This window comes from Coenobita brevimanus, chromosome 87 (genome assembly GCF_032717465.1).
Source record: "Coenobita brevimanus isolate Jiangsu-jjx chromosome 87, ASM3271746v2, whole genome shotgun sequence".
NCBI lineage: Eukaryota > Metazoa > Arthropoda > Malacostraca > Decapoda > Coenobitidae > Coenobita > Coenobita brevimanus.
This window is the reverse complement of record NC_137040.1, coordinates 10,827,997-10,854,778: the sequence shown is the minus strand read 5'-3', so window position 1 is coordinate 10,854,778 and position 26,782 is coordinate 10,827,997. Positions and strand designations below refer to the sequence as shown.

General features: G+C 42.8%; 1 protein-coding gene and 1 non-coding gene across 2 annotated transcripts in view; one reads left to right on the top strand and one right to left on the bottom strand.

The window, feature by feature from the left end:
* The window catches only part of LOC145410974 (uncharacterized), a 125,596-nt gene that overhangs the window by 67,009 nt on the left and 31,805 nt on the right, over positions 1 to 26,782 (top strand). The window contains exon 4 of the mRNA XM_080281030.1: positions 20,758 to 21,024. Coding sequence (XP_080137156.1) covers positions 20,758 to 21,024 — 267 coding nt within the window. The remainder of the gene's footprint in view (positions 1 to 20,757; positions 21,025 to 26,782) is intronic.
* LOC145411068 (5S ribosomal RNA) lies at positions 9,958 to 10,076 on the bottom strand. Its single transcript, XR_013899361.1, has one exon. It is a non-coding gene; the product is annotated as a 5S ribosomal RNA (ribosomal RNA).

The following is a 26,782-nucleotide window of genomic DNA, read 5'->3' as shown; positions in this document are numbered from 1 at the left end:
TCCCTCGCCCCTCCTCCACCTCTGTCTATCTATCTACCTATAGCCTGACGCCGTAATCCCGCAAAGGGTGGCCGCAGACAAAACGCCTCTAAGTCGCTCTTTCACTCACCATTTGACTACCCTCCCCCCAACTCACTCCCCCCCTCCCTCATATACCTCTCAACTCCATCCCTCCACCTCATCCTTGGTCTACCCCTCCCTCTCCCTCCCTCCAGCTAACCTACATACACCCTCTTAGTCAGTCTTTCATTCTCCATTCTCTCCACATGTCCAAACCACCTCAGTATATTTCTCCTGATATTCTCAACCACATCCACATGCACCTCACAATGTTCCTTCACTTCTTCATTCGTCAACCTGTCCCTCCATGTCACACCACATGCTCCTCTCATGTAACTCATTTCCACTGCTCTCACTCTTGACTTGTTCCCCTCTTGCAAGGTCCACGCCTCGCTTCCATACGTCAGGGTAGGGATCACAATACCATCATGCAGTGACTTCTTAACTTCCATACTCACCTCCCTATTTCTCATCACTGCTTTCAGTGTACCAACAACCTTTCTTCCCTGCTGTACCCTTTCACGTACTTCATCCCCCAAAGTTCCATCCTTACTCATCACACTACCCAAGTACTTGAATGCACTCACATTCTCCATATCCTCACCATCCAACCTCACTGTACATTCTGTGACTTGATTCCTCTCAAACACCATAACTTTACTCTTGTTTACATTAACTTTCAGATTCCTCTTCCTAAACACCGTCCCAAATTCATTCATCAAACCTTGCAACTCCCATTCATCTTCATTCAACAATACTGTATCATCTGCAGACAGCAACACCGGAATCTTCCAAATCTCACCCTCATTCATTAGAGCCACCCCCACATCCACTGCCCTACCTTGCACCTCCTTTACAACCCCATCCATGTATATATTAAACAGCCATGGAGACATCACACAACCTTGTTTCAGTCCCACATTTAGATCAAAGAACTCACTCACCGCACCATCCACTCGGACCGTAGCCCTAGCCCCATCGTACATACTCTTCACAGCACTCAGCAATTTCCCATCCACTCCATATATTCTAAATACCTTCCACATACCTTGCCTATCTATTCTGTCATAAGCTTTCTCCAAGTCCATGAAGGCAGCATACACTTTCTTTCCCTTCTTTAAATACTTCTCCACTAAACATCTTAGAACAAATATCTGATCTACACACCCTTTTCCCTTCCTGAATCCCCCTTGTTCTTCTCCAACTAGCTCCTCTGTCATATGCCTAACCCTATCAATGAGTATTCTACCATATATTTTTCCAGTCACACTAAGAAGGCAAATACCCCTGTGGTTACCACATACTTCTCTCTCCCCTTTTCCTCTGTATAAAGGAACAATTATACCTGATTTCCAGTCCTCTGGAACCCTTCCCTCTTCCCAAGCCAATCTACACCACTTCCATATCCACTCCACAACAATCTCACCCCCCATACCTCAGCATTTCACCACACACTCCATCAATTCCTGAGGCCATTCCCATCTTTATCTTCTTCATTGCTTCTACTACTTCCGCCCTACTGATCTATTCCTCCTTCCTCACATCTCTTCTTCTCCCAGCCATTCCCCAACCACCTATACTCGCACTGCTCTCACTCTCTACATTCAACAAATCCTCAAAGTGCTCCCTCCATCTCCTCAATTTCTCTCTTTTCTCCACCAACAATCTATTATTCCTATCTTTCACTCCCCTACTATTTCCCCTTTCACACTGCCTTACTTTCATTACCTCCTTCCAAAACAATTTCATACTCTTCCTCCATATCACACTCAGATGCCTCCCAAATTCTTCATCCACTTTCTTACTCTCTTTCACCAGTCTCTTCACCTCCCTTCTGCTCACATGTACCTCTCTCTTCTCTCTCTCATCTTCTCCCCTACCTCTACTTGCTAGCCATTCACTATATGCCTTCTTCTTTTGTTCCACAGCTCGTTTCACCTCATCATTCCACGATGCTGTCCCTTGCACACCCTTGCATCTCTTCCTTACTCCACAAACCACCTCACACGCTGCACCTATCTCTTCCGTGAATATCTTATGTCTTCCACCCCTTCCATCTGCTCTGACTCATGCCTACCCAATCTTTCTTCCACTATGCACTCATACTCTGCCATTTTCTCACTATTTTGCAACTTCTCCACTCTTCTCACAGGAGCTGTTTCCTCCTGTCTTCCCGTTCGTCTCTTCAACCATTTTCTTTGCAGCTTTACCATGGCCATCACTAACGCCCGTAGTCTTGAAACTGAGGGCAGGGGTTACCCTTCCCGCACCCTGCTCGAGGTGGAAGCTCACACCTTCAACGTAAGTGGTAAGCTTGAAAGCGAGAGAGCGCACCCCTTCGTGTGGGTAGGCGCGGCAAAGAGTTGGTAACACTGATTAATTTTAGAATTTAAAATCTTAAGATGAAAACAATACATATGACAGTTTCTAAGATTCAAATATGATATAATCTATTATTGTTTGCATTTCTTACCTCTTCATTTATTGAAGACTGGTATTTGTTCTTAAATACTCTGTATAGGAGTACACATATAGGATTTGGAGAACCTGTACCGTAGGAAATATTCGGTGTCAGACATAGCTTCAGAGGGGTTCATTCGGTCAGTAATAACCCTACGAATACGCCTTGGCTGGTCATACCGGTTTTGACTATATTTCTGCCCCAAATGCTTGTTTTTGCCATTCTTCCCACCAAAATCCCACCCCCCAAGACACGGGGTGGGGGGGGGTTAATTTGAAAACCAATCACAAACACCGAAAATACAAGCCAAATTCATTCAAATCACACCAAAATACACCAGAAAAATATATTGCCAAGCCAAAACAAAATAGTGCGGACTTGTAAAAGCTCACCGAACGCGAACATGACACTTCGTAATTCAAACTAACTGGCTATGCACCAGTCGTCTGTTTGGGTAGTACTCGGCCATTGTTTACTGTAGGAATTATTTCACGTACTAATCAAACTAATTATAAAAGTATCATGCACCATATCTGATAAACAGCTTGGTAGAAATATTGAGAAATAAAATGGAAGTGGATACAGCATCTCATCTTTGTTTTCGTCTCGTCGTAAATCAACAATCCCAGGAGAAGTGGTGAAGTCTTTTAAAACATAAAAATATTAAACGTTTATTTTTTTCTTTACACGATGTTTTATCATTAAATTAAAATACCCATCATACACACCATAGGGTCCTTCAAATTCTACATAGTTTTCTTTGCACAAGGCTGCTATAATATGACGAAGGGGCATGCGAAGGGGTGCTACGAGACCCCCCGCGGATTCTAGTACTATGCTGTGGTAATTCTCTCCCGTTCACCTGGGAACGCTCTCCCTTTCGTGCTTTAAGACTACCAAAATATGCGGATAGGGCAAGGTGAACCCTTTCCCACAGTTTAAGACTACGGCCGTAAGCGATGGTCCGAGACTCCGTTCTCCCACCCTCTCCATACTCTTGCATCTAACACTTGTCTTCTCATTCACTCATCCACACACACGTAGTCTATCATTGCCTTTCATTCAACTTGTTCACCATCCATCCTCCTCATTACTCTCCATGTATACCTGTGGATCATCTTACGCCAAAAGTAGGTGTTAGCTATTGCCAACCCCTTACCAGCACAGATGTCCACCAACGCACTACCATTCCCATCTACTTCAGCTGGCACACCCCACTGACCAACCACTCCATCCACTTGTACATTGCCAACTTTGCCATTCATGTCTCCAATCAAAAGCACTCTCTCGCTTCTCTCAGATTTGTCCATACATGCTACTACACTCGCCCAAAACTCATCTTTCACTCTTGCCACTTGGTCCTCTGTCGGCGCATACGCACATACAATCACTCACGCTTGTATACCTACTTTCATCCTCACCCATACAATCCTTCCACCCACTGTTCCATACTCTCTTATATTTACCTTCCACTTCTTGCATATCATCAGACATACTCCCACTTGTGCCCTCTCATTCTCATTAACTCCTGCACATATACCTAAAACATATTCCATTCTCTCACCCTTTCACCTTTCCATTTAGTTTCAGTCAGTCCACATATATCCACTCTTGCATCCTCAAGCACCTGAACAATCTCTCTCTTTCACATCATCATTCACTCCTCTCACATTCCATGTCCCCACCCTCGGAATGTCCTTTGTCCGTTCCTTAGTCGTCAACATATGGTCTGTCCTGGTCTGAGGCACTTTATTTGCATTATACTTGCATTATACTCTCCTCATTAGCCTTTCACTCTCCATCCTCTCCACAGGGCCAAACCACCTCAGTGTATTTCTAACACTTTCTGTCACATCCACATCCACACCACAACCCTCCTTCACTTCCTCATTTGTTAGTCTGTCTCTCCTTGTAACTCCACATGCTCCTCTCAGATAACTCATTCCCATTAAATACACTTTACTAATTTCTTTTCCAGGTTGTTAGTGTTCTCTGGTGACCAGTTTGATGTAGGTTTGGGGGTAAGGGGAGCAACTTTTCCGAGATGACAGACCCATAAGCAATTTTCCTGATAAGAGTAGTTATTTCTAACTTGCAGAATAATTCTCAAATCGTGGCATGTGCTCAGTCTTATAAAACTGCGATTTAGGAGATTCCACTGTACTTATGAAAATTAGCACATTTTGTTTTGTTGATTTGACTTGCAAGCACATTCAGTAGCAGTGCTTACTCATATTAGCACATAACATTTCAAAATTTGTAGGACGGCAGTCTTTTGAATTGATCAAAGTGCTGTACACAAGTACACTTTCCCAGAGTATAGTAGGAACACTGAATTTGATAAAGCAGCAAGCAGCATTTTGAAATAATTATTTTGGTACTTATGAGTGAATGAGTGCAGACAATAGTGATTATTGAAATTCTCAGTCTTACTGATGTTTGTATGGAGACACTAGCAAATACTGAAGATAACAGTGTCAAAGATATCCTCATGCTTCTAGCAGTTTCAAAGATAATCTCATGGCCATTTTATGGGTTTTGCAATCTCTGAACCATCTCGTATTGTTGACTGATAAAACTTCCACATTTTTCTTTATGTACTGTACTTCTCGCATGGCTTTGAATAGTACCATAAAAATAGCAACTTATCACCATGTCTGGAATGATATCTTTTTTTTTCATTTCTTTGTGAATTTGGGCCAGTGGATTTGGCCCCTGATATTCTGAACCAGATTCCCTGTTCAGCCCTTTGATTTTTTTTCTCAGCTTTAGAATTTTTATTGCCTGTAATAGGTCTTCTATTTTGTCTCTACATACAGTGGGCCAAATTCATTGGGTCACTCTCAGTAAAAGACAAAGCCACTCAAAGCTGCATCTGCAGTTTGCCAGTGTAAGCACTATTTGCATATGTTTTTTATTGGTGGCATGGAGTGCCTACGTGTAGTGGCACTGTCACGGCTGAGGTGTTCCGCTGCTTGGGTATTGGTGCTGTAGTTCGGCAAGCAAAGTTCAGTTACTATAATATCAGATTTGGAATCAGGGTGGAAAAGTTAATCAATAATCAGTATCATATCAGAATTGGCTCCTTAGATGATTTATGCTTTACGTTATAGTTATAGCCCGCTATACAATCCTCCCTCTATGTGATACCCCACCTCTGCGATGTTAAAAAATTAACACCCTTCCCTGCCGATCGATGGCCAGTCCCCAGTTATTCAATGGGTGTTTATCCAATGTGTGTGTATTTACCTATTTGTAGTATACAGTAATCACTATAATATCCGGATGCCCAATAACCGAACATCCCCACTACCCGGACATAATCGTCCTGGGATCCAACATCCCCCCCCTTTTTTTTTTTTTTTTTTTTTTTTTTTTTTTTTCCGTAATTTGAACTTACCGCACGCGCCGCGGGAGAGCATTGTTTTGGCGCGTCATTCCTCTGACGTCCGATAGAGCGCCGTTGCATCCTCCCCACTTCCCGCCTGTTTCTCACCGCGATTGCACGCTCGTCGTAATGGCTGCCAACGTGATCGCTTTTGTGGTGGTGCCCTACCTGCTGCAGGGCTTCCTGCTGCTCTCGGGCCTCCTCTTAGTGTGTGTGATGGTGGCCCCGCCACCTGAGAGAAGGAAGAGAGTGGTGTTGACTCTGGAGAAGAAGAGGGAGATATTGGAGAAAGTGGATGCGAGTTGGTCTTCTTCCCGCATTCTTTGCTTGTTCAACCTGGCCCGGTCTACTTTGTTCGATATCAAGAGGTCCCGAGACAAACTCATGCAGTACACGGCTCACTTCTCGTCGAGAAGCAAACGCAACGTGGAAAGGAAGGTTATGTTTACCCCCAAGTTTGCAGAAATCGACCAATCCACGTTGATTTGGTATCGACAACAACGTGCTGCTGGTGTGTTGGTACGTGGAACGGAGCTGAAGGCTGCTGCTGAGAAGTTCGCCAGGCTTCACGATGCCCTAGACTTCAAGGCATCCGAGGGTTGGCTCTTCGCGTTCAAGTTGCGACATGGCCTTACCAACCGTAAAGCACATGGCGAAGCATTGAACGCTAACGAGGATGGAGTTGACGAGTTTCGGCACAAGGTGAAAGGCTTGATCGACAGGGAGGGCCTAACTCTCGGTCAAGTCTACAACGCTGACGAAACTGGCTTATTCTATTGCTCACTGCCAACGAACACTCTAGCCGAGGAGACGGAGAAGCGTGTACCTGGCCGCAAGCTTTCCAAGGAACGGATATCTGCTTTGTGTTGTGCCAGTGCTAACGGCATGCACCGGCTTAAGCCCGTTGTTATTGGCCGCGCAAAGCAGCCTTGGTGCCTTCGTGGGGTGATGGATGTCCTTCCTGTCGTCTGGTACCATTCTTTGAAGGCATGGTTCACAGCTGTGATCTTCAAAGACTGGTTTCACCGTCACTTCGTCAAGGAGGTCATCCATTACCAGACAAAGACACTGGGAATCCCGCGCAACCAGGTAAAGACTCTCCTACTCGACAATGCACCTGCCCACCCGTGCGACAAGGACTTGGTTGCTGAAAATGGCCCTATTAGGTGGATGTTTCTGCCACCTAATACGACTGCTCTCATCCAACCAATGGACCAAGGAGTGATCCTGGCAACAAAGTGCCTATACCGTCGGAAGTTCCTGGACGAGGTGATGGTTGTTCTCGAGGACGAGGACGAGCGCAAGGAGGGACGGAACACACGAGGCAAGCGGACTTTGGAAAACCTTCGCCGCTACAACATCAAGTCTGCGCTGTACAACTGGGCTAGTGCATGGAAGGAAGTCCCTGTGAAAACTCTTGAAAATGGTTGGTCTCGTCTGCTTCTCGGAACGGATGTGGAGTACGATTTTCTAGGGTTTGACGTGGATGACTTCCATACACGGCTACGTACGCACGGCGACGATGTAGATGTGGACGATGTTCATGAGTGGTTGGATGACGACGAGGGCAATCCTGGGTATCAGACGTTGTCTGATATCGAGATCGCGTCTTCGGTTGCAGGTGTCAGTACCGAACTTGAAGATTCCGACGCTGAAGGCGACGATGATGCGGACTCCTCTCAGCAGGACACTACTCCAGCCATCCCCAAGCTGAGCGCACTCCGGGAACATCTAGAGTTCGTCCTAGACTACCTGGAACACCCGGACTGCGACAGGGAGATGGGGGCCTTGGGACTCGTGGAGGAAGTGCGTGCTTTCAGGCAGCGCATCATCAATCGTCAGAATCGTCGGTCATTGCGTCAATCAACCATTGACAGTTTTTTCAGGCCCGTGACCCCTGCTGTGCCCAGCCCTGGCTCCACTCCGTTGCCTCCCCAAGACAGGCCCTCATACTCCGAGCCACAGCCCAGCACATCAGCCACGGTGGAGTCACCGCTCGACGTGAGTTTGCGGCTGTCTTCAGAGTCCTCTGCAGTGGGTACGCCATCACCACGACCCAGCGATGCACCCCTAGGTCGCCTGCCAGTGATACTCTCGGACTCTGACAGTGAATAAACAGCAAGAACTTCTCCACTAGACCACACGGGAATTTTGAGTGTTGTGCAGTGAAAAAAACAGTGCGATGTGTTAAGGATTTAAAGTTGTGAGAGAAAAGACTAGAAAAAAAATTTAACGTAAATAGACTTGTTTGTTTTGGCTTTGGAAAAAAAAAAAAAAACGGGAAAAGTTAAAGTGCAACACTAAGTTACAATGGAGCATTATTTAGACAAAAGTGCACACTGTGAAGAGAACGGACTTCTGTGTGTTATTGACTAAGTTCAGTGCAAGACTTCAGGAAAAGTGTATTTCAAGTGCTTCAGGAAATCGTTCTTACTGTCAGAGTCCGACAGGAGGCGGTTATTCATCGAGGTGGCCAGGGACTTGCTGTAAGTAGCCAGAATGTTTCATACTGTGCTTTTTTCCCTACTATACTTACCTCATTTCACTCTTTAATGTCCTTTATTGGTGTGAATAGGGTGTTAGTAGCTATGCATGTACAGTAGGAATGTGTTTTTCTGAGTTAGGCTAGGTTAGGGTCCATAAGTACCAGAATGTTTATTAATGTATGAACATACTTCTAAACCCTCATTTTATGTTTCTTTTGCATTTATTTCAGTCATTTATGTGCCTTATTGGTGTGATTTGGGTCTTAAATAGGTGCTATGCATGTCAAGAGGGAGTTGTATAGGTGTTTCTCTGAGTTAGGGTCCATAAGTACAAGTCCATAAGCTGGGGCCCAATATCCGGACAAAACCAACAACCGGACCTACCTATGGCTCTATTACGTCGGATGTTGGAGTGATTACTGTACAGGAATTAAGCAATGCTCGTGTTGTCCTGTCTCCATATCCACATTTACCAAGTCTACCTTTACACACATGAATGTTTTTCTCATGCACCACCTCTTTCTCAAAGTCATTCCAAATATTTAAATATTTACCTAATATACCTAATTGTGATATACACGGAATGTACTATGCTCGTGGGTTTCCATCGCTGTTTCTCAATAAGTCAAATTTAGCTTTAAACTCTTTTAAGTTTTTAGACTGGACGATCTCTTTGTCCAGGCTATTCCATAAGTCTGTACTTCTGTAAGGAAAGCTGTATTTCTTGATATCCTTCAAGCAGCTTGACTTTTTCAATTTCATTCCATGTCCTCTTGTTGCTCTATTATCCCATACAAACAGATCTTCTTTGTCAATTTTATCTACTCCCACCGTGGTCCTGAACACTACAATCATGTCTCCCCTCTTTCTCCTTTCCTCTAATGAAGGCAAATCCAGTTTTTCCAGCCTCTCTCTGTATGACAGGTCTGTCAGACTGGGGACCATCTTGGTTGCTGTTCTTTGTATTCTCTCAATCTTGTTTATATCTTTCTTTTTGTGTGGGGACCACACTACCGCTGCATATTCTAACCTGGGGCGGATCATGGCCACTATCAATTTTTTCATCATCTCCTCATCCATATAATGAAATGCTACTCTTATGTTGGTCAAGAGTTTATAAGTCTCTCCAACTATCTTGTTAATGTGCTTTTCTGGTGACAAACTATCTTGGACCAGCACTCCCAAATCTTTCTCTTCTCTCCTTTTTGTAATTAATTCATTACCCAACAAATAATTCAGTGATGGCCTCCTGGTACTTTTACCCATTTCCAATATTTTACATTTCTTTACATTAAATTTCATTTCCCACGTCCGGCTCCAATCGTGTATCCTATCCAAATCCTCCTGCAGTATTTTACAATCCTCCTCAACCTCTACCTTCCTCAAGATCTTTACATCATCAGCAAACAGACTTGCATAACTGTTCACTCCATCTACCATATTTTTTCATTCATTCATTGCCAGACGCCATGTATCCCAGACGGGGTGGCCAATGGCTTAGAGTTAATTGTTTTACAGGGAGGGGCACTAATCCTCCACCAACCCCACTTGACACGTAGGGATGCCAACAGCATCTGGTGTTCCCAGGCGGTCACCCATCCAAGTACTAACCAGACCCAACGTTGCTTAACTTCGCTGATTGGCCGGGAAGCGGTGTACTCAACGTGGTATGGCCGTTGTCAGGAACATTACTGGCGCCAACACCGAGCCTTGAGGGACTCCACTTGTTACTTCCGTCCATCCAGACATCCTATCCTTTATTACTGTCCTCATTTGTCTGTCTCTCAAAAAGTCTCTCATGCATTCCAGAAGTTTCCCCTTCAGCCCTCCTATATATTCTAGTTTCCACATTAGTCTCTTATGAGGTACCTTGTCAAAGGCCTTCTGTAAGTCTAAGTACACACAATCCACCCAACCATCTCTCTCCTGTACCACGTCAATCGCTCTTGAGTAAAAGCTCATCAAGTTAGAAACACATGACCTTCCACTTCTGAATCCAAACTGACATTCAGCCAAAATATTCATCTCTTCCAGATAATTTATCCATCTGTCTTTCATGTTCTTTCACACAATTTTGCGACCATGCTGATTAGAGACACTGGTCTATAATTCAGGGGTTCTTCCCTGTTTCCTCCCTTGTAAATTGGTACCACATTTGCCCTCTTCCATTGTTGTGGCACTTTCCCCTCTTCCAGTGAGCATACGATTAAACTGTGAATTTTATCTGCCAATTGTTCTCTGCATTTCTTCAGTACCCAATTAGAATTTCCATCAGGTCCTGGGGCTTTCCTTACATCTTGAGTTTCCAGTAATTTATACACTTCCTGTACCTCCATTTTTATATCTTTTATCACCGGAACATTTCTAATCACTCCCCTTCCACAAGCTCCTTTTCTTTAGTGAAAACTGACTGGAAACGTTTGTTCATTATTTCTGCTTGCATTGCCGCATCCTTAAAGACCTCTCCTTCTACTTTCAGTTTGGTGATTCCTTCCTTTTGTTTCAGTTTGCCATTAACAAATCTATAAAACAGTTTGGGTTCATCCTTGGATTTGTCTATTATACCTTTTTCAAAATTCCTTTCTTCTTCTCTACGTATTTTTGTGTATTCATTTCTTGTTCTTTTATATTTTTCCTTTGTCTGTTGTTACCTCTCTTTCTCCAATTGTTCCACGCCTTATCTCTCTCTTTTTTTTTGCTATCATACACCTTCTATTAAACCACTCCTTTTTCCTGTTTTCTTTCCCTCTTACTCTTGGTACAAATTTTTCCACTCCTAAATTATAGAGGTCTAGAAAGATATCCCACTTCCTCTGTATCTCTCTTGTTTCTCTGAATTTTCTCCAATCCGCATTTTCAAAAAAGTTTCTCAATCCTGTAAAATTTGCTTTCCCAAAGTTGTATCTTCCCTGTCTATGAAGCTCGTCTCTTGGCCCGACGTTCCCTATTAACATCTGGAACTCAATGACCACATGATCACTTTTTCGTAAAGGACAGATATTTCAATGATTCTATTACATCGGGTTCTTTGGTGAACAGTAAATCTAACCTTGCTGGTGTGTCCTCACCTCGAAACCGTGTCTCTTCTTTGACCCATTGTGTCATCACATTATTATTATATTTAATAACATAGTGCCCCACGAATCCTCGCCGCCTCCCGAGTACCATTCCTCCCAGTTCACCTCTTTACAGTTAAAATCACCCACCAAATTATATTATTGCTTTTCTCAATTATTTTTTGCAAATGCCTAGCCATATCTGACAACATCTCATGGTATTCATCATCCTTCTATGCTCTCGTCTTTGGGGGAACATACACTACCGCCATATCTCTCTTAACATTCTCTCCAGTTTCTAATTTCATATATATCACTTCAGCCCTGCCTTCTCCCATTTCCACAGTATCTACATTTATGTTGTTCTTCATTGCTATCATCACTCCTCCCTTTTTTTCTTTTCTGTCTTTTCTCCACAGTTTGTATTTACCATCTCCCAAATGAACATCAATATCTTCTCTTAATTTGGTCTCTACATAGCACATGACATCAGGTTCATGTTCTCTCAAGAAATCGTTAATTTCGATCCTTGTCGATATGAAACCATCATCGTTAGTATATATCACCTTCAAATTATTTTTGACGTTCTTAATACCCTCTTCTCTCCTACTCTCTGTCTGTACCACTTCCTCAACCTCTGATCTTTCACAGCCATCCACCTTAGTTTCCTTCACTTCTATTTCCTTAAATAACACTTCCTTACTTTCATATCCATTGCTCTCCAAAAAAAAGTATTACATACTTCCTCTGTCCTCTTATCATTTTTTTCCTTTACTTCTTCCTTTAATGATTTTAAAACTTCTTTCTTCTTCATTCAGATCTTTTCTTATTATAATATTTTCCATCCCCGCCTCTTTGCTTAATTTCCAGGTCACTCTAAGTATCTCATTTATTACACTTTCTGATGTAAACTTGACTCTCATTGGTCTTGTTTCCCCTTTCTTATAAGGCCCTATCCTCCTTACTTCCTCAATTTCTTTTACCCACATGTCTCCTTCGGGGTCAATCTTGCCTAATATTCCTCTCACCAGGTTCGTGTCTCTCTCGAGTCTTACGAACCTAACCTTTTCGTCCTCTTCCCTGTTTCCAAATATTACCACACATCTGTTCCTTTCTACAGTTTCTCTCACTATTTTCTCTTTTTTCTTCGGTATTTTCACTACATTTTCTTCCATTTTTTTCTTGTTCATTTCCCTTTCTTCCTGGATGTGTGTGTATGTGTGTTTTTACAGTTTTGATGATGTTTTAGATTTAATTTTTGTGTTTAGGTTGTTTTATAAACTGCTTTTAAGCATGGTTTAATGTGGTTTAGTCACAGGTTGGGCAAACACTAAGTTTAATTTTTCCTGACTTATTTTTGATGATTTTCAGATTTTATTTTTGGGTGTAGGTGAGTTATAAATTGCCTCTAGGGTTAGTTTAGCTTATTTTACAGCTATTTCAGGTTTAGGTGAGCTAAAAAATTTTTTATGGACTCATTTGGGTGGGTTTTGGCCTTGGTTGGGGGGGTATCCCAAGGCTCCCAAACGCATCACGATACGTTCTGTGTTTTAACGTCCCCGGTAACCAATACCCCGGCCCAGCAATGGGTTTTCCCAAACACGTCTCATCATTATAATGAGGATGCCCTGTACCAGTAAGTTTTTTTTTACTTTTATTTCCAAAATGTGAAGCTGTGGTTTGAACACCAGATTCTTTCCAGAGTCATTACTGGTAGATTGAATTATTTGGTACAGACAGAGCAATTGTCATGTTCACTATGGATGAATATGTAAACTAGTGACTGTCAGTGTCTCCACATTCTACTTATGAGTATCTACCAGTCAGCAGTGCTACAGTCATTGACTTGGCTTGTAGTTGGTGGTGTAAGAGCTTTAAACACTTTTTAGGTGCACCTTATTAATAAATATAATCTCTTCATAATTTTGTATTATTCATTACTGATCATCAGTGCAGTAAAAGTACTGTTGGCTTGTATGGTTCAGATAGCACTCCAGTTTAAGTGAATTCCATTTATACAGTATGCAGAGTTGGGTGTGATTTTTTTTATCTTCCCTTAATACCAGTATCTTGGCTGCTGAGATAATCTGTATATACTGTACTGGCAGCATCAAATTACCAGCTAATCATGTAAGTCATTAAAGCGCAGGGAACAAAATGCCAGCCTTAGGGGAAGAAAGGAGTGAATTGGCTCGATAGGGACACAGTCTAAAATCTCATAATTATCCATACTCCATAGATTATACTGTGCTACCTTCATCATATTAATTATTAGCTAAAATATGAAAGTCAAAGAACCAAACATATGATTTAAAATAGGCAAAATAAACTTGTAGCTAGTTTCTTCCCCAAATGGGTCAAAGTATGAAGTGTTAAAGAGTTGAAATGTTAGTTTTCTTAGCATGCTGTCCTTTCATCACATTTGTGCTAATTTATTTATATCATAAAACCAGTGGCAGGCTGTTCATACATTGATGCATGTTACAGTACATAGCTAACAAATAATGCTGCAGCTAGATCTTTTGTACTGATACTTCAGGAGCATATGAAGTCTGAGTGTTAGCTGTAGAGATTGTATCGCCGTCATATCGTATCGTTTACAAAGACTCCAACCTGCGTACATGTTTCGGCCTTGGTCATCTAATGGTGGCTCTCCACACTGCTTGATCTCTGGCAGCCTCCCTTTTCAGTTCCTTATCCCTTAGGTCACACTCTGTGACCTTGTCTCAGGTCTTTATTGGTATGCCTCTCTCAGCCCTACCCCTTATGTTCACACTTCTCACCCTCCGCACCCAAATGTCATCCTCCATCTTCTCACCATGCCCAAACCATCTGATTCTACCTCTCCCCATCACAACACCAATACATTCCAGTCTCATCTTTCCTCTAAACTCTAGTCGCTATCCCAGCCTTTCCCCTCAGGCCTCACTCTAAGGATGCACTACACATGCATCTAATCATTGTCATTTCTGTATGTTTGAACCTACAAATATCCTCTTCATTTACTGCCCATGTTTTACTACCATACAACATTACACTTCTAACACATGCCACATACAAAGATCCCATTACACGGAGGGAGAACTTTGTCTGCGTTAGGATAGGCAGCAGCTCCCTGAACTTCCTGCAACCACTCCTTATCTCCTTACCCAAGTCACAGCCCCACATCCACCACATAACATGCTCCCTAAATAGCAAAACTCCTCCATATGCTCAAGAGAGTCTCCAGCAAGATTATTACTTTCACACCTGACAGTCTCTACATGCTGTCTTTGGCACACCGCACACATAATGTCAGCATTATTTTGCAGTCTGCCTCTAATGCCATTACATCTCTTATGCACCGACTTATTGAGGACACTACACACACAATTTAAATATTATTGTATTCAAATTGTAAGTAGGTGGTGGTGACAATCATCTACTTACTTGATGTAGAGGTGCCTACTTCTTCCCTACTTTTTTTCATTCTGTCTTTGTGTCTCCCTCCTCTCTTTCTACTTCTCCCTTTCCTTCCTTTCACTTTTTTCACTTTTTACTACTCTTCTTTCCACTTCAGGTGGTTCTACACTGAGTGACAAGCCTAATGGTTTTCTGTAACCAAGGGAACCATTTACATTGTACATTGCTTGGTGATAACCGTGTAAGCAGATTATGAGATGAAGTGGAACCTGCTATGGTGCCTGTGTAACCCTGTCAGGTTTCTAGGTCGGGCAGATTATGTCAGTGCTAGAGTCAGCCACTCTCACGCTGACCCACATCTTCGTTCTGCAATATTTTTCTTTGACCACTTTGTGTAAAAACACTTTTCATGATAGAAGGTTGGCTTTGGTGTCATTTTAAAGCGGAATAGTTGTACTTTATCATAGTGTGTTCAAAAAAGGAAAACAAAGAAAATGAAAAGTCAAAATGATGCGTTGAAGTTACACGAAAACCAAAAATTTTATACCTTCCCATAGAAAAATATTCAGCCAAAACAAAGTAATAAAGATATATAAGAGGAAATAGAAAATGTGAGTGTGTTTAAGTACTTGGGTAGTGTGATGAGTAAGGATGGAAGTTTAGAAGGTGAAGTGCTTGAAAGAGTACAACAAGGAAGAAAGGTTGCTGGTTCTCTGAAAGCACTGATAAGAAACAGGGAAATGAGGATGGAAGTGAAAAAGTTACTGCATGACAGTATTGTGATACCAACTCTAACATATGGAAGTGAAGCTTGGACCTTGTTGGAGGGACACAAGTCAAGAGTGAGAGCAGTGGAAATGAGTTATTTTAGAGGAGCCTGTGCAGTCACATGGAGAGACAGACTGACCAATGAAGAAGTGAAGGAGCATTGTGGTGTGTGATAGGAAACATCAGGAGAAACACATTGAGGTGGTTGAGCCAAGTGGAGAGGATGGGGCGCGAGAGACTGGTGAGGAGAGTGTATATGAGTGAGTTGGAGGGGTGGGGGGGAGGGAGGGGGAGGCAGAGGATGAGATGGAGGGATGGAGTGAAGAGGTATATGAGAGAATGGGGTGTTAGCTGGGAGCAGGACAGTGAAATGGCAGGGGACAGGGCAAAATGGAGGTGATTTGTTTGTGGCCACCCTTTACGAGAAAAAGGCATCTGGCAAGAGATAGATAGATAGATAGATAGATATTGGTTTAAACCATGCAAAACTACAATAAATTACCTTTGCAATGATATATAGATTATGGTTATTTCTGCCTTTTATTGCAGTCAAGCTAAAGGAAAGAGATGCACAGTTTTTTTTTAGTCTTGGCCTCATATTTGCTTCGTAATCTGTTTCTTGGATTAGTCAGTGTAAGAACACTTTTTATGATAGGATGCCAGTTGTGGTGTTATTTTGAAGCTGAATAGCTGTACTTTATCATACTATGTTCAAAAAAGGAAAACAAATTAAATAAAAAATTAAAATGACAAGTTGAAGTTAGCAGAAAACCAAAGATTCTGTACCTTGCTGTAGTAAAATATTTGGCAAAAGAAGAACTAATAAAGACATATAAATCAGGTTTAACATACGTACATACATCATCTAATCCTGTGTTGCCCCATGAGAAGCGTACAAGCTCGTGGCTAGGCAAGTTGGTCCTGAATTTAAGATGAGAGTGACCAGCCTCACACATCCCTGTGTGGCATTAAGTGGGCAATAAACCTCAACCATCCCTTGGATATAAACCTACATAGGCTCAATCTGGTTGGAATGCCATAACTACCCACTAAAGTACCGGACATTATAGGTGTGTTATAATGAATGGTGTTGGATGGAATATCTCAAATTTGTTGTATGCTGACGATGCAGTACTGCTTGCAAGTACCGGACAAGAACTTAGTAGGCTAGTGCAAAGTTTTGCTGACGTCTGTGAGCATCGTGCATTGAGAGTAAATGTAGAGAAAAGTAAAGTGATGGTTATTGAGAGAGAAGTGACTTCCAGCATGATGTCACAGTGAATGTTGAGAGACTGGAATTAGTGAGAGAGTTCAAATACTTGGGTACAGTGATAGAAAAGAGAGGAAAATGTGCAAAAGGAGTTGAAAGTAGAGTGACACAAGGAAGAAAAGTAGCTGGTGCAATGAAGGCCTTGATAAGAAACAGAGGCTTGAGTGTTGCAGCTGCATGAGGCTTACAAGAGGGAGTGTTAGTGCTAGCTTTAACATACGGGTGTGAGACTATGATGTGGCATGAAAATGAAAAGTCAAGAGTAATAGCAGTGGAGATGGGACTGCTGAGGAATGTATGTGGAGTAAAGGGTCGATAGGATTCGAAGTAATGTGATTCGTGAAAGGTGTGGAGTGAGGAAGTCGGTGGACACCAGAATCAAGGAGAGTGTCCTGAGATGGTATGGTCATGTGGAGAGAATGGATAACAATAGAGTGGTGAAGAAGGTATACCTGAGTGAATTTGAAGGAGGGAGGAGGTGAGGTAGGTCAAGGAGAAGGTGGAGAGATATGGTGAATGAGTGTTTGAGGAAGAGAGGTTTGGAAGTTGGTGAGGCTAGGGAACTGACAAGTGATCGAGCTGGCTGGATGAATTTTGTGAGGAGAAGTGCATGATCAGGGATTTTTGCACCTTGTGAGCATGGCAGTATCCGAATTGACTCAATTGGATACGTTTGTGTGAAGCTGCAGAATGTGGTGAATGTTTCTGGCATATCCGGTAGAGCCAGGATTCTGGGGGCTTGAATGATGAGTGAATGGTGGCCTGTTGGACTGGGCAGGTTTATGCTGTCTGAACATTGCTACTCCTTACCCTGAACTTGGGTGGGAAAGGAGGTCTGGATGGTGATGATGATATAGTTAATGGCAATTTATGCATGTACTGCTTGGTAAAGCAAAAGAAAAAAGGTGCACAATTTTGTATGATTCTCAGCTGCATATTCGTTTTGTGATCTTTTTCATTGATCGGTCTGTGTAAATAAAGTTTTCATGATAGAATGCTGGTTTTGGTGTCATTTTAAAGCTGAATAGTTGTACTTTATTGTAGTATGTTCAAAAAAGGAAAACAGTGAAAATAAAATATCAAAAGGACAAGTTGAGGTTAGGTAAAAACCAAAAATTTTATACTTTGTTGTAGAAAAATAGTTGCCAAGAATAAAGTAATAAAGAGACAAAGCTATGAGTCTGGCCAGCTGTGCAGTACCTGCCACACATAGAGCAACCATTCCTTGATGTCACGCTTGAGTCTCTTTGTTATGACACATAAACACTGCTATTGGTGAATATTTTACTAAAGTATTCTTCCTTAGCCTTTATCACTTTTTCTGTGCCTGCCCTCCTCTCTTCCTATTTCTCCCATCTTTCCTGTCACTTCTTATTGCTTTTCTTTCCTTTACAGGTGGCTTTTACATTGAGTGACAAGCCAAGTGGTTTCCTGTAAGCCAAGAAACCATTTACATCACTGGTATATAACCAAACCATACGTGCTCCCTACGTGTCAACAAGTGGGTTGGTGGAGGGTTAGTGCCCCTCCCCGTAAAACAAATAACTCATAGTCAAATGGCCACCCCCTATGGGATTATGGCATCTGGCAGTAGATAGATAGATCTTTAAATGATGCATAAATGCATCATCGGAATTTCTGAGGTTGGATTTGAAACGACGCAAACATACATCATTGGAATCTCAAAGGGCTTACTGGATGGAGAGATGCAAATGCGGCTTCCATTCTGGAATCAAACCCCCACACTTTTCCCTGCATCTTGCTGTGGCAATGCATTCTCATCTGCAAGGAAACATTGGTTCACTGCATGGGATGACCCTGCAGGGGCAGTTTCTTGCCTACGATTGAGGGGTTTGCTTAGCCAGACAGGCTGGAGTTGATTAACAGCATCATATATGAACTTTGGAGGTTCTAATTTGGGTGACAGTGACACACACACACACACACACACACACACACACACACACATGCATGAGAGAGAGAGAGAGAGAGAGTCAACCCCCCTTTTGCAGCTGGGTGATGCCTGAAGCCAGCTGTCATACAGCATGCTTCTCCAGGTTTGATGAACAGTAAACTCTTAACATAAATCCATTGGAGGCAAAAGCTGAGGAGGTAACCAATATTTGTTAGGGGGACTTTAACAACCCCGGGTTCGATTTATGCTCATTTCTATTCAGTGAACCTAATGGAATTACAGTATACATACTGTATAGATATATATTAAATAGTTTCAGTCAGTAATAAAAAAGCAGAACAGAGAAAGAAAAAAATTACTTTTTGGCTAAGTTTACAATGGAAGAGTTGAAAGGAAGGATGGGACTTGAGTGTATTGGTGTTGTGATGAGCCAGGGGTAGATTGAGTTGGTTTGGGCATGTGGAGAGGATGGGGGATGACAGTTGGGTGCAGAAAGTAGGAAGTGTGAACACTGGGGGTAGGGTTGTGAGAGGCAGACAGAGAAAGAGCTGGGATGAGGTCAAAGAGTATGACCTCAGGGATAAGGGACTGAATAGGAAGGCTGCCAGAGATCGAACAGCATGGAGAGCCACCATTAGGTGACCAAGGCCGACGCATGCAGGCATGTTGGAGTCTTTATTAATGATATGAATGAAATTAACCCACCACTCACTTAATCATTTGGTCTGGTTGCCATATCACCTTTCATTCTTTCATTCAGTTAATGTGAAGATTGTTCAATAGACTCACAGAGGTTATTGTAACTGAAATCCAGTTTATCATGATTCAGTTTAACAAACGTTTACTAACTCCACAACCAGGCCTCTTTGGCCATTCAGCAGTATTCCCTTATTGTTTCGTTCCATACCTTGTACATATTGGTAGCAAGGCATCCCCCAATGAACCACTCCATTCCTATTTCCTGTGCCCTCATACTTGTCTCTCATAGTCCTGGGTGGTCAGAGCTTTGTGATTCAAAGTCTCTTTCACATCATCCTTCCTCTTCATCCTGTGCTTTCTCCATTCTCTTACTGCCCTTGCTTCTATTTTATTTTTCTTATTATGGATTTTTCATCACCCATTATCTCCTTATGGCCACAGTGCTCTAACGCATCATGGTCAGCACTCTCCATCATGCTGCATTCACTTCCACACCTGTCTCCTAAACCTTGGCATCTGTTACTCATCCAGCCAGCGTACCCCACATAGTGATCTCCTGCACTTCTTTTCCAGCATTCTTACCTTTGTCCTCTCCTTAGTGGAGAACCATCATTTGGTGAACAAGGCCGACACATGCAAGCATGTTGGATCCCATGTATGTGATTTGATATGATTAGCATTGAGAAACCGTGCCTCAGATCTATTCAGCACAGTTGACAACTCACAGCACATTCCCTTTTTTTTTTTTTTTTTTTTTTTGTGCCAAAAATGGCAAGTTAAATATTGCATTCAAATTCTTCTTATTGATGTTCATATATACTGTCAGACACTCAGTTCAATGTGTGTATCATTTCTCATAGCCAGATTCACTGGAAAAAAATAATGATAATAATAAATGTGTCAACTGCAAATTTAAGATTGCTTAACCATTTACTATTTATGGTAGTTCTGTCGCCATACCATTTCACCACTTCAGGCTCCTGAAAACCTTGAGATCCAGTGAATAGCTTTGGTGCACTTTTGTTTCCTTGCTTGATTCATTATCTCTCTTTTATTAGTATTTTCTGGCTCTCTGTATGGAGTTTCGTGATGACAGTACCATCTCAGTCAGGTTTATTCTATTGTACATTTTGTTTTAGATTGCTCTGATGGTTGAAATTAGGCAATAAATAGATGCATAGTTACCAGAATGAAAACATCAGTTTATCAGTATGTTATTAAAGAGTGTTCTTCCTTTACAACTTCCCATCAGGTCTACAGATGAATTCCTACAAGAGTTTCCAACCCGGGTGTACTTGGATTTTCGCCACAACCACCACTTGCTCTCCCCAGAGTGCCTGGCCAAACGTGATGTTTCTGAAGAAACAATACGCAAGCTTACTAATCTCTACATTGCTGGCCACACTCCACTCTCAGCACTAGAGGAGATCAAACGAGATTTGCAAGCAGATTATGGGGATCAGTTTGTCTTCATCTCAGCTGATCGCTCCAAGTGTCCAGACAAGCAGTTCTGTTACCGGTCAGTTATGGGACTGTAGATTTATGTAAGATTCATAACAAAGTTGATGAAATGCTTAAAATACACTCAGACCTTGATTTAAGGGACCTCCATTTAAGGGATTTCGGATTTAAGGGACTCCATATTCTACCTGACAAATGGACAAGATCATTCAAAAATGATACATAATGTCTAGGTTATACACATTAATATGTTTCTTTCTATTGTACCTGTAAAATAATATTCAGAATCATATAAATAAGTAAGATAATTGAAATAATCATTGCATTTCATAATAAGATTGTCTTTATATGTGGTAAAACAATGGACATTTTCAAGTAAGAGACAAGTTGATTCCGCGTTTAGTCCCTTAAGTCGAAGTTTGAGTGTATGTATATATATATATATTATGAGTGTGTTGTCCCAGATGATTGGCTGAAGAGTGTAATTGTAAATGTGTATAAAGGGAAGGGTGATGCCCTGGAAAGAGGAAATTATAGAGGTATAAAGCTTTTAGATCAGATAATGAAGGTAATGGAGAGAGTTTTAGAAGGTATGATTAGAGAAAGAGTGCATATTGATGAGATGCAGTTTGGGTTTATGCCAGGTAGGGGGACCACTGATGCTATAATCATTGTTCGACAGCTTCAGGAAAAATATATTGGTAGGAGAAGGGATCTTTATTTTGTTTTTGTTGATTTGGAAAAGGCCTTTGACAGAGTCCCTACAGAGGTGGTGAAGTGGGCAATGAGAGAGCTTGGCTTGGAGGAGTGGCTGGTTAGGGTGGTTATGGCCATTTATGTGGGTGCTTACACCCAGGTAAGAGTGAATGGAGATTTGAGTGATGAGTTTTCCGTGAATGTTGGTGTGCATCAGGGGTCAATCTTGAGTCCCATGTTGTTTATTATGGTACTTGAAGCCCTTTCACGTGACTTTAGAAACGGACTCCCGTGGGAGTTGTATGCTGATGATTTGGTGTTGATTGCAGAGAACAAAAGGGAGGCGGAGGAAAGGTTTAGGAAGTGGAGAGATGGTATGGGGCACAAGGGTTTAAGGGTAAATGCAGATAAAACAGAAGTGATGATATCTAGGGTTGGTGGCGGTACTGTCAAAGACGAGGGAGAGTGGCCTTGTGCAGTTTGCCACAAGGGTGTGGGAAGTAATTCCATCTTGTGCAGTTTGTGTGATAAATGGGTGCATAAGAGATGTAGTGGTATCAGAGGTAGACTGCGAGATAATGCTGATTTTATGTGTACGGCGTGTCGGGGTGAGCAGGTGGAGATTGTCAGCTGTGAAAGGATTGAACGTGCTGGTGAATCTCTTGAGTGTGTGGAAGAGTTTTGTTATTTGGGAGACATGTTGTGTGCTGGAGGTGGGGCTAGAGCTAGCTCTGTGGCTAGGGTGAGAAGTGGTTGAAAGAAGTTCAGGGAGCTGTTGCCTCTCCTGACATTGAGAGGACTCTCCCTATGTGCTAAGGGGTCTTTGTATGCAGCATGTGTTAGGAGTGTAATGCTGTATGGTAGTGAGACCTGGGCTGTGAAGGAGGAAGATATTCGCCAGCTCAGACATACAGAAATGACAATGATTAGGTGGATGTGCAGTGCATCCCTGCGTCCAATGCCTGGAGGGGCTGGGTTTATGATGGAAGAGTTGAGAGGTAGGATGGGACTGGAGTGTATTGGTGTTGTGATGAGGAGAGGTAGATTGAGATGGTTTGGACATGTGGAGAGGATGGGGGATGATAATTGGGTGAGGAAGGTCTATCTATCTATCTATCTATAGCCCGACGCCCTAATCCCGCAAAGGGTGGCCGCAGACAAAACGCCTCCAAGTCACTCTGTCACCCACCATTTGACTACCCTCCCCCCAACTCACCCCCCCCCTCCCTCATATACCTCTCAACTCCATCCCTCCACCTCATCCTCGGTCTACCCCTCCCTCTCCCTCCCTCCACCTCACCTACATACACCCTCTTAGTCAGTCTTTCATTCTCCATTCTCTCCACATGTCCAAACCACCTCAGTGTATTTCTCCTAATCTTTTCAACCACATCCACATCTACCCCACAACGTTCCTTCACTTCTTCATTCGTCAACCTGTCCCTCCACGTCACTCCACATGCTCCTCTCAAGTAACTCATTTCCACTGCTCTCACTCTTGACTTGTTCCCTCTTGCAAGGTCCACGCCTCGCTTCCATACGTCAGGGTAGGGATCACAATACCATCATGCAGTGACTTCTTAACTTCCATACTCACCTCCCTATTTCTCATCACTGCTTTCAGTGTACCAACAACCTTTCTTCCCTGCTGTACCCTTTCACGTACTTCATCCCCCAAAGTTCCATCCTTACTCATCACACTATCCAAGTACTTGAATGCACTCACATTCTCCATATCCTCACCATCCAACCTCACTGCACACTCTGTGACTTCATTCCTCTCAAACACCATAACTTTACTTTTGTTTACATTAACTTTCAGCTTCCTCCTCCTACACACTGTCCCAAATTCATTCACCAAACCTTGCAACTCCCATTCATCTTCACTCAACAATACTGTATCATCAGCAAACAGCAACACCGGAAGCTTCCAAATCTCACCCTCATTCATTAGGGCCACCCCCACATCCACTGCCCTACCTTGCACCTTCTTTACAACATCCATATATATATTAAACAGCCATGGAGACATCACACACCCCTGTTTCAGTCCCACATTGAGATCAAAGAACTCACTCAGCTCACCATCCACTCGCACCGTAGCCCTAGCTCCCTCGTACATACTCTTCACAGCACTCAACAATTTCCCCTCCACTCCATATATTCTTAATACCTTCCACATACCTTGCCTATCTATTCTGTCATAAGCTTTCTCCAAGTCCATGAAGGCAGCATACACTTTCCTTCCCTTCTCTAGATACTTCTCCACTAAACATCTTAGAACAAATATCTGATCTACACACCCTTTTCCCTTCCTAAATCCCCCTTGTTCTTCTCCAACTAGCTCCTCTGTCATATGCCTAACCCTATCAATGAGTATTCTACCATATATTTTACCAGTCACACTAAGAAGGCAAATACCCCAATGGTTACCACATACTTCTCTCTCCCCTTTTCCTTTGTACAGAGGAACAATTATACCTGATTTCCAGTCCTCTGGAACCCTTCCCTCTTCCCAAACCAATCTACACAACTTCCATATCCACTCCACAACAATCTCACCCCCATACCTAAGCATTTCACCACACACTCCATCAATTCCTGGGGCCTTTCCCAGCTTAATCTTCTTCATCGCTTCCACTACTTCCGACCTACTGATCTCTTCCTCCCTCCTCTCATCTCTTCTTCTCCCAGCCATTCCCCAACCATTTATACTCACACTGCTCTCACTCTCTACATTCAACAAATCCTCAAAGTGCTCCTTCCATCTCCTCAATTTCTCTCTCTTCTCCACCAACAATCTATTATTCCTATCTTTCACTCCCCTACTATTTCCCCTTTCACACTGCCTTACTTTCTTTACCTCCTTCCAAAACAATTTCTTACTCTCCCTCCATTTCACACTCAGATTCCTCCCAAACTCTTCATCCACTTTCTTCTTACTCTCCTTCACCAGTCTCTTAACCTCCCTTCTCCTGCTCACATATACCTCTCTCTTCTCTCTCTCATCTTCTCCCCTACCTCTACTCGCCAACCATTCACCATATGCCTTCTTCTTTTGTTCCACAGCTCGTTTCACCTCATCATTCCACCATGCTGTCCCTTGCACACCCTTGCATCTCCTCCTCACTCCACAAACCGCCTCACACGCTGCGCTTATCTCTTCCGTGAATATCTTACATTCGTCTTCCACCCCTTTCATCTGCTCTAGCTCATACCTTCCCAATCTTTCTTCCACTATGCTCTTATACTCTGTCATTTTCTCACTATCTTGCAATTTCTCCACTCTTCTCACAGGTGAGAAGTGTTAATATTGGGGATGGGGTTACGAGGGGTAGACCGAGAAAGACATGGGATGAGGTCATTAAGTGTGACCTTAGCCGCCATTAGGTGACCAAGGCCGACACATGCAAGCATGTTGGAGCCTTTAAAAATGAAAACGAAAACGATATGAAGTGGTTGGTGGGGCACTCACCATCCACTGATGATGTAGTGCTGCTCTCGTGTGCCTGTCCTTTCCTATCTTCCTTCTTTCCATCCTTCCTCTTCTTTTTCTTTCTTTCTTTCCTTCATTCTTTCCTCTTCCTTCCGTCTGCAGTTAACTCTACACTGAGTGACAAGCCAAGTGGTTTCCTGTACACCAGGAAACCATTTGCTACAGTGGGTGGTAACCATATAGTCAAATTGTGGCACCTTGTGGTTTAGCGGGCAATTAAGTCACTCCAGTTGCCTTGAGCTGGTGCAGGTATATATCGATGGGGTGGTTGGGGTTTATTGTACACATAATGCCACTCAGGGATAAGTGAGGCTGGTCACTCTTATCTTAAATGTCAGGACCAACTGCCTAGCCCCAGGCTCCTACGCTCCTCATGGGGAAATGTAGGATAATATAATATAATAATAGGAAAAGTGTATGGTAGGATACTTATAGACAGAGTTAGAGAAAGAACAGAGAAATTAGTTGGAGAAGAACAGGGAGGCTTTAGGAAGGGAAGAGGTTGTGTAGATCAGATATTCATTCTTAGATCTTTAGTGGAAAAGTTTCTAGAGAAGGGAAAGAAGTTGTATGCGGCTTTCATGGATTTGGAGAAAGCATATGACAGGGTGGATAGACAAGGATTGTGGAAAGTATTAAGAATATATGGAGTAGATGGGAAGTTGTTGAATGCTGTGAAGAGTATGTACGATTGTGCGAAGGCTGCAGTGCGTGTGGATGGTGAACTAAGTGAATTTTTCTCTTTGAAAGTTGGTTTGAAACAAGGATGTGTCATGTCTCCATGGTTGTTCAATCTGTACATGGATGGGGTAATAAAAGAGGTACAAGGTAGGGTAGTGGATGTTGGAGTGGCCCTGGTGAGAGAGGATAGTGTTTGGAAACTCCCTGTACTGTTGTTTGCAGATGATACTGTGTTGTTGAGTGAAGACGAAGGGGAGCTGCAAGGCTTGGTGGATGAGTTTGAGAGAGTGTGTAAGAAACGGAACCTAAAGGTGAATGTAGGGAAAAGTAAAGTGATGGTCTTTGAGAGAGGTGAAGTTAGTGAATGTACAGCAAGGTTAGATGGTGAGGAATTGGAAAATGTGAGTACGTTTAAGTATTTGGGTAGTGTGATGAGTAAGGATGGAGGTTTGGAGTGTGAAGTGCTTGAAAGGGTACAGCAGGGAAGAAAGGTTGCTGGTTCCTTGAAAGCAGTGATAAGAAACAGGGAAGTGAGCATGGAAGTGAAAAAGTTACTACATGACAGTATTGTGATACCAACTCTAACGTACGGAAGTGAAGCTTGGACATTGTTGGAAGGACACAAGTCAAGAGTGAGAGCAGTGGAAATGAGTTATTTAAGAGGAGCCTGTGGAGTCACGTGGAGAGACAGGCTGACGAATGAGGATATAAAGGAGCGTTGTGGTGTGGATGTGGATGTGATAGGAAGCGTTATGAGGAACACACTGAGGTGGTTTGGCCATGTGGAGAGGATGGAGGGCGAAAGACTGACGAAGAGAGTGTATGTGAGTGAGGTGGAGGGGGGAAGAGGGAGGGGGAGGCCAAGGATGAGATGGAGGGATGGGGTGGAGAGGTATATGAGAGAGGGGGGTGTGAGTTGGGAGCAGGGCAGTGAAATGGCGGG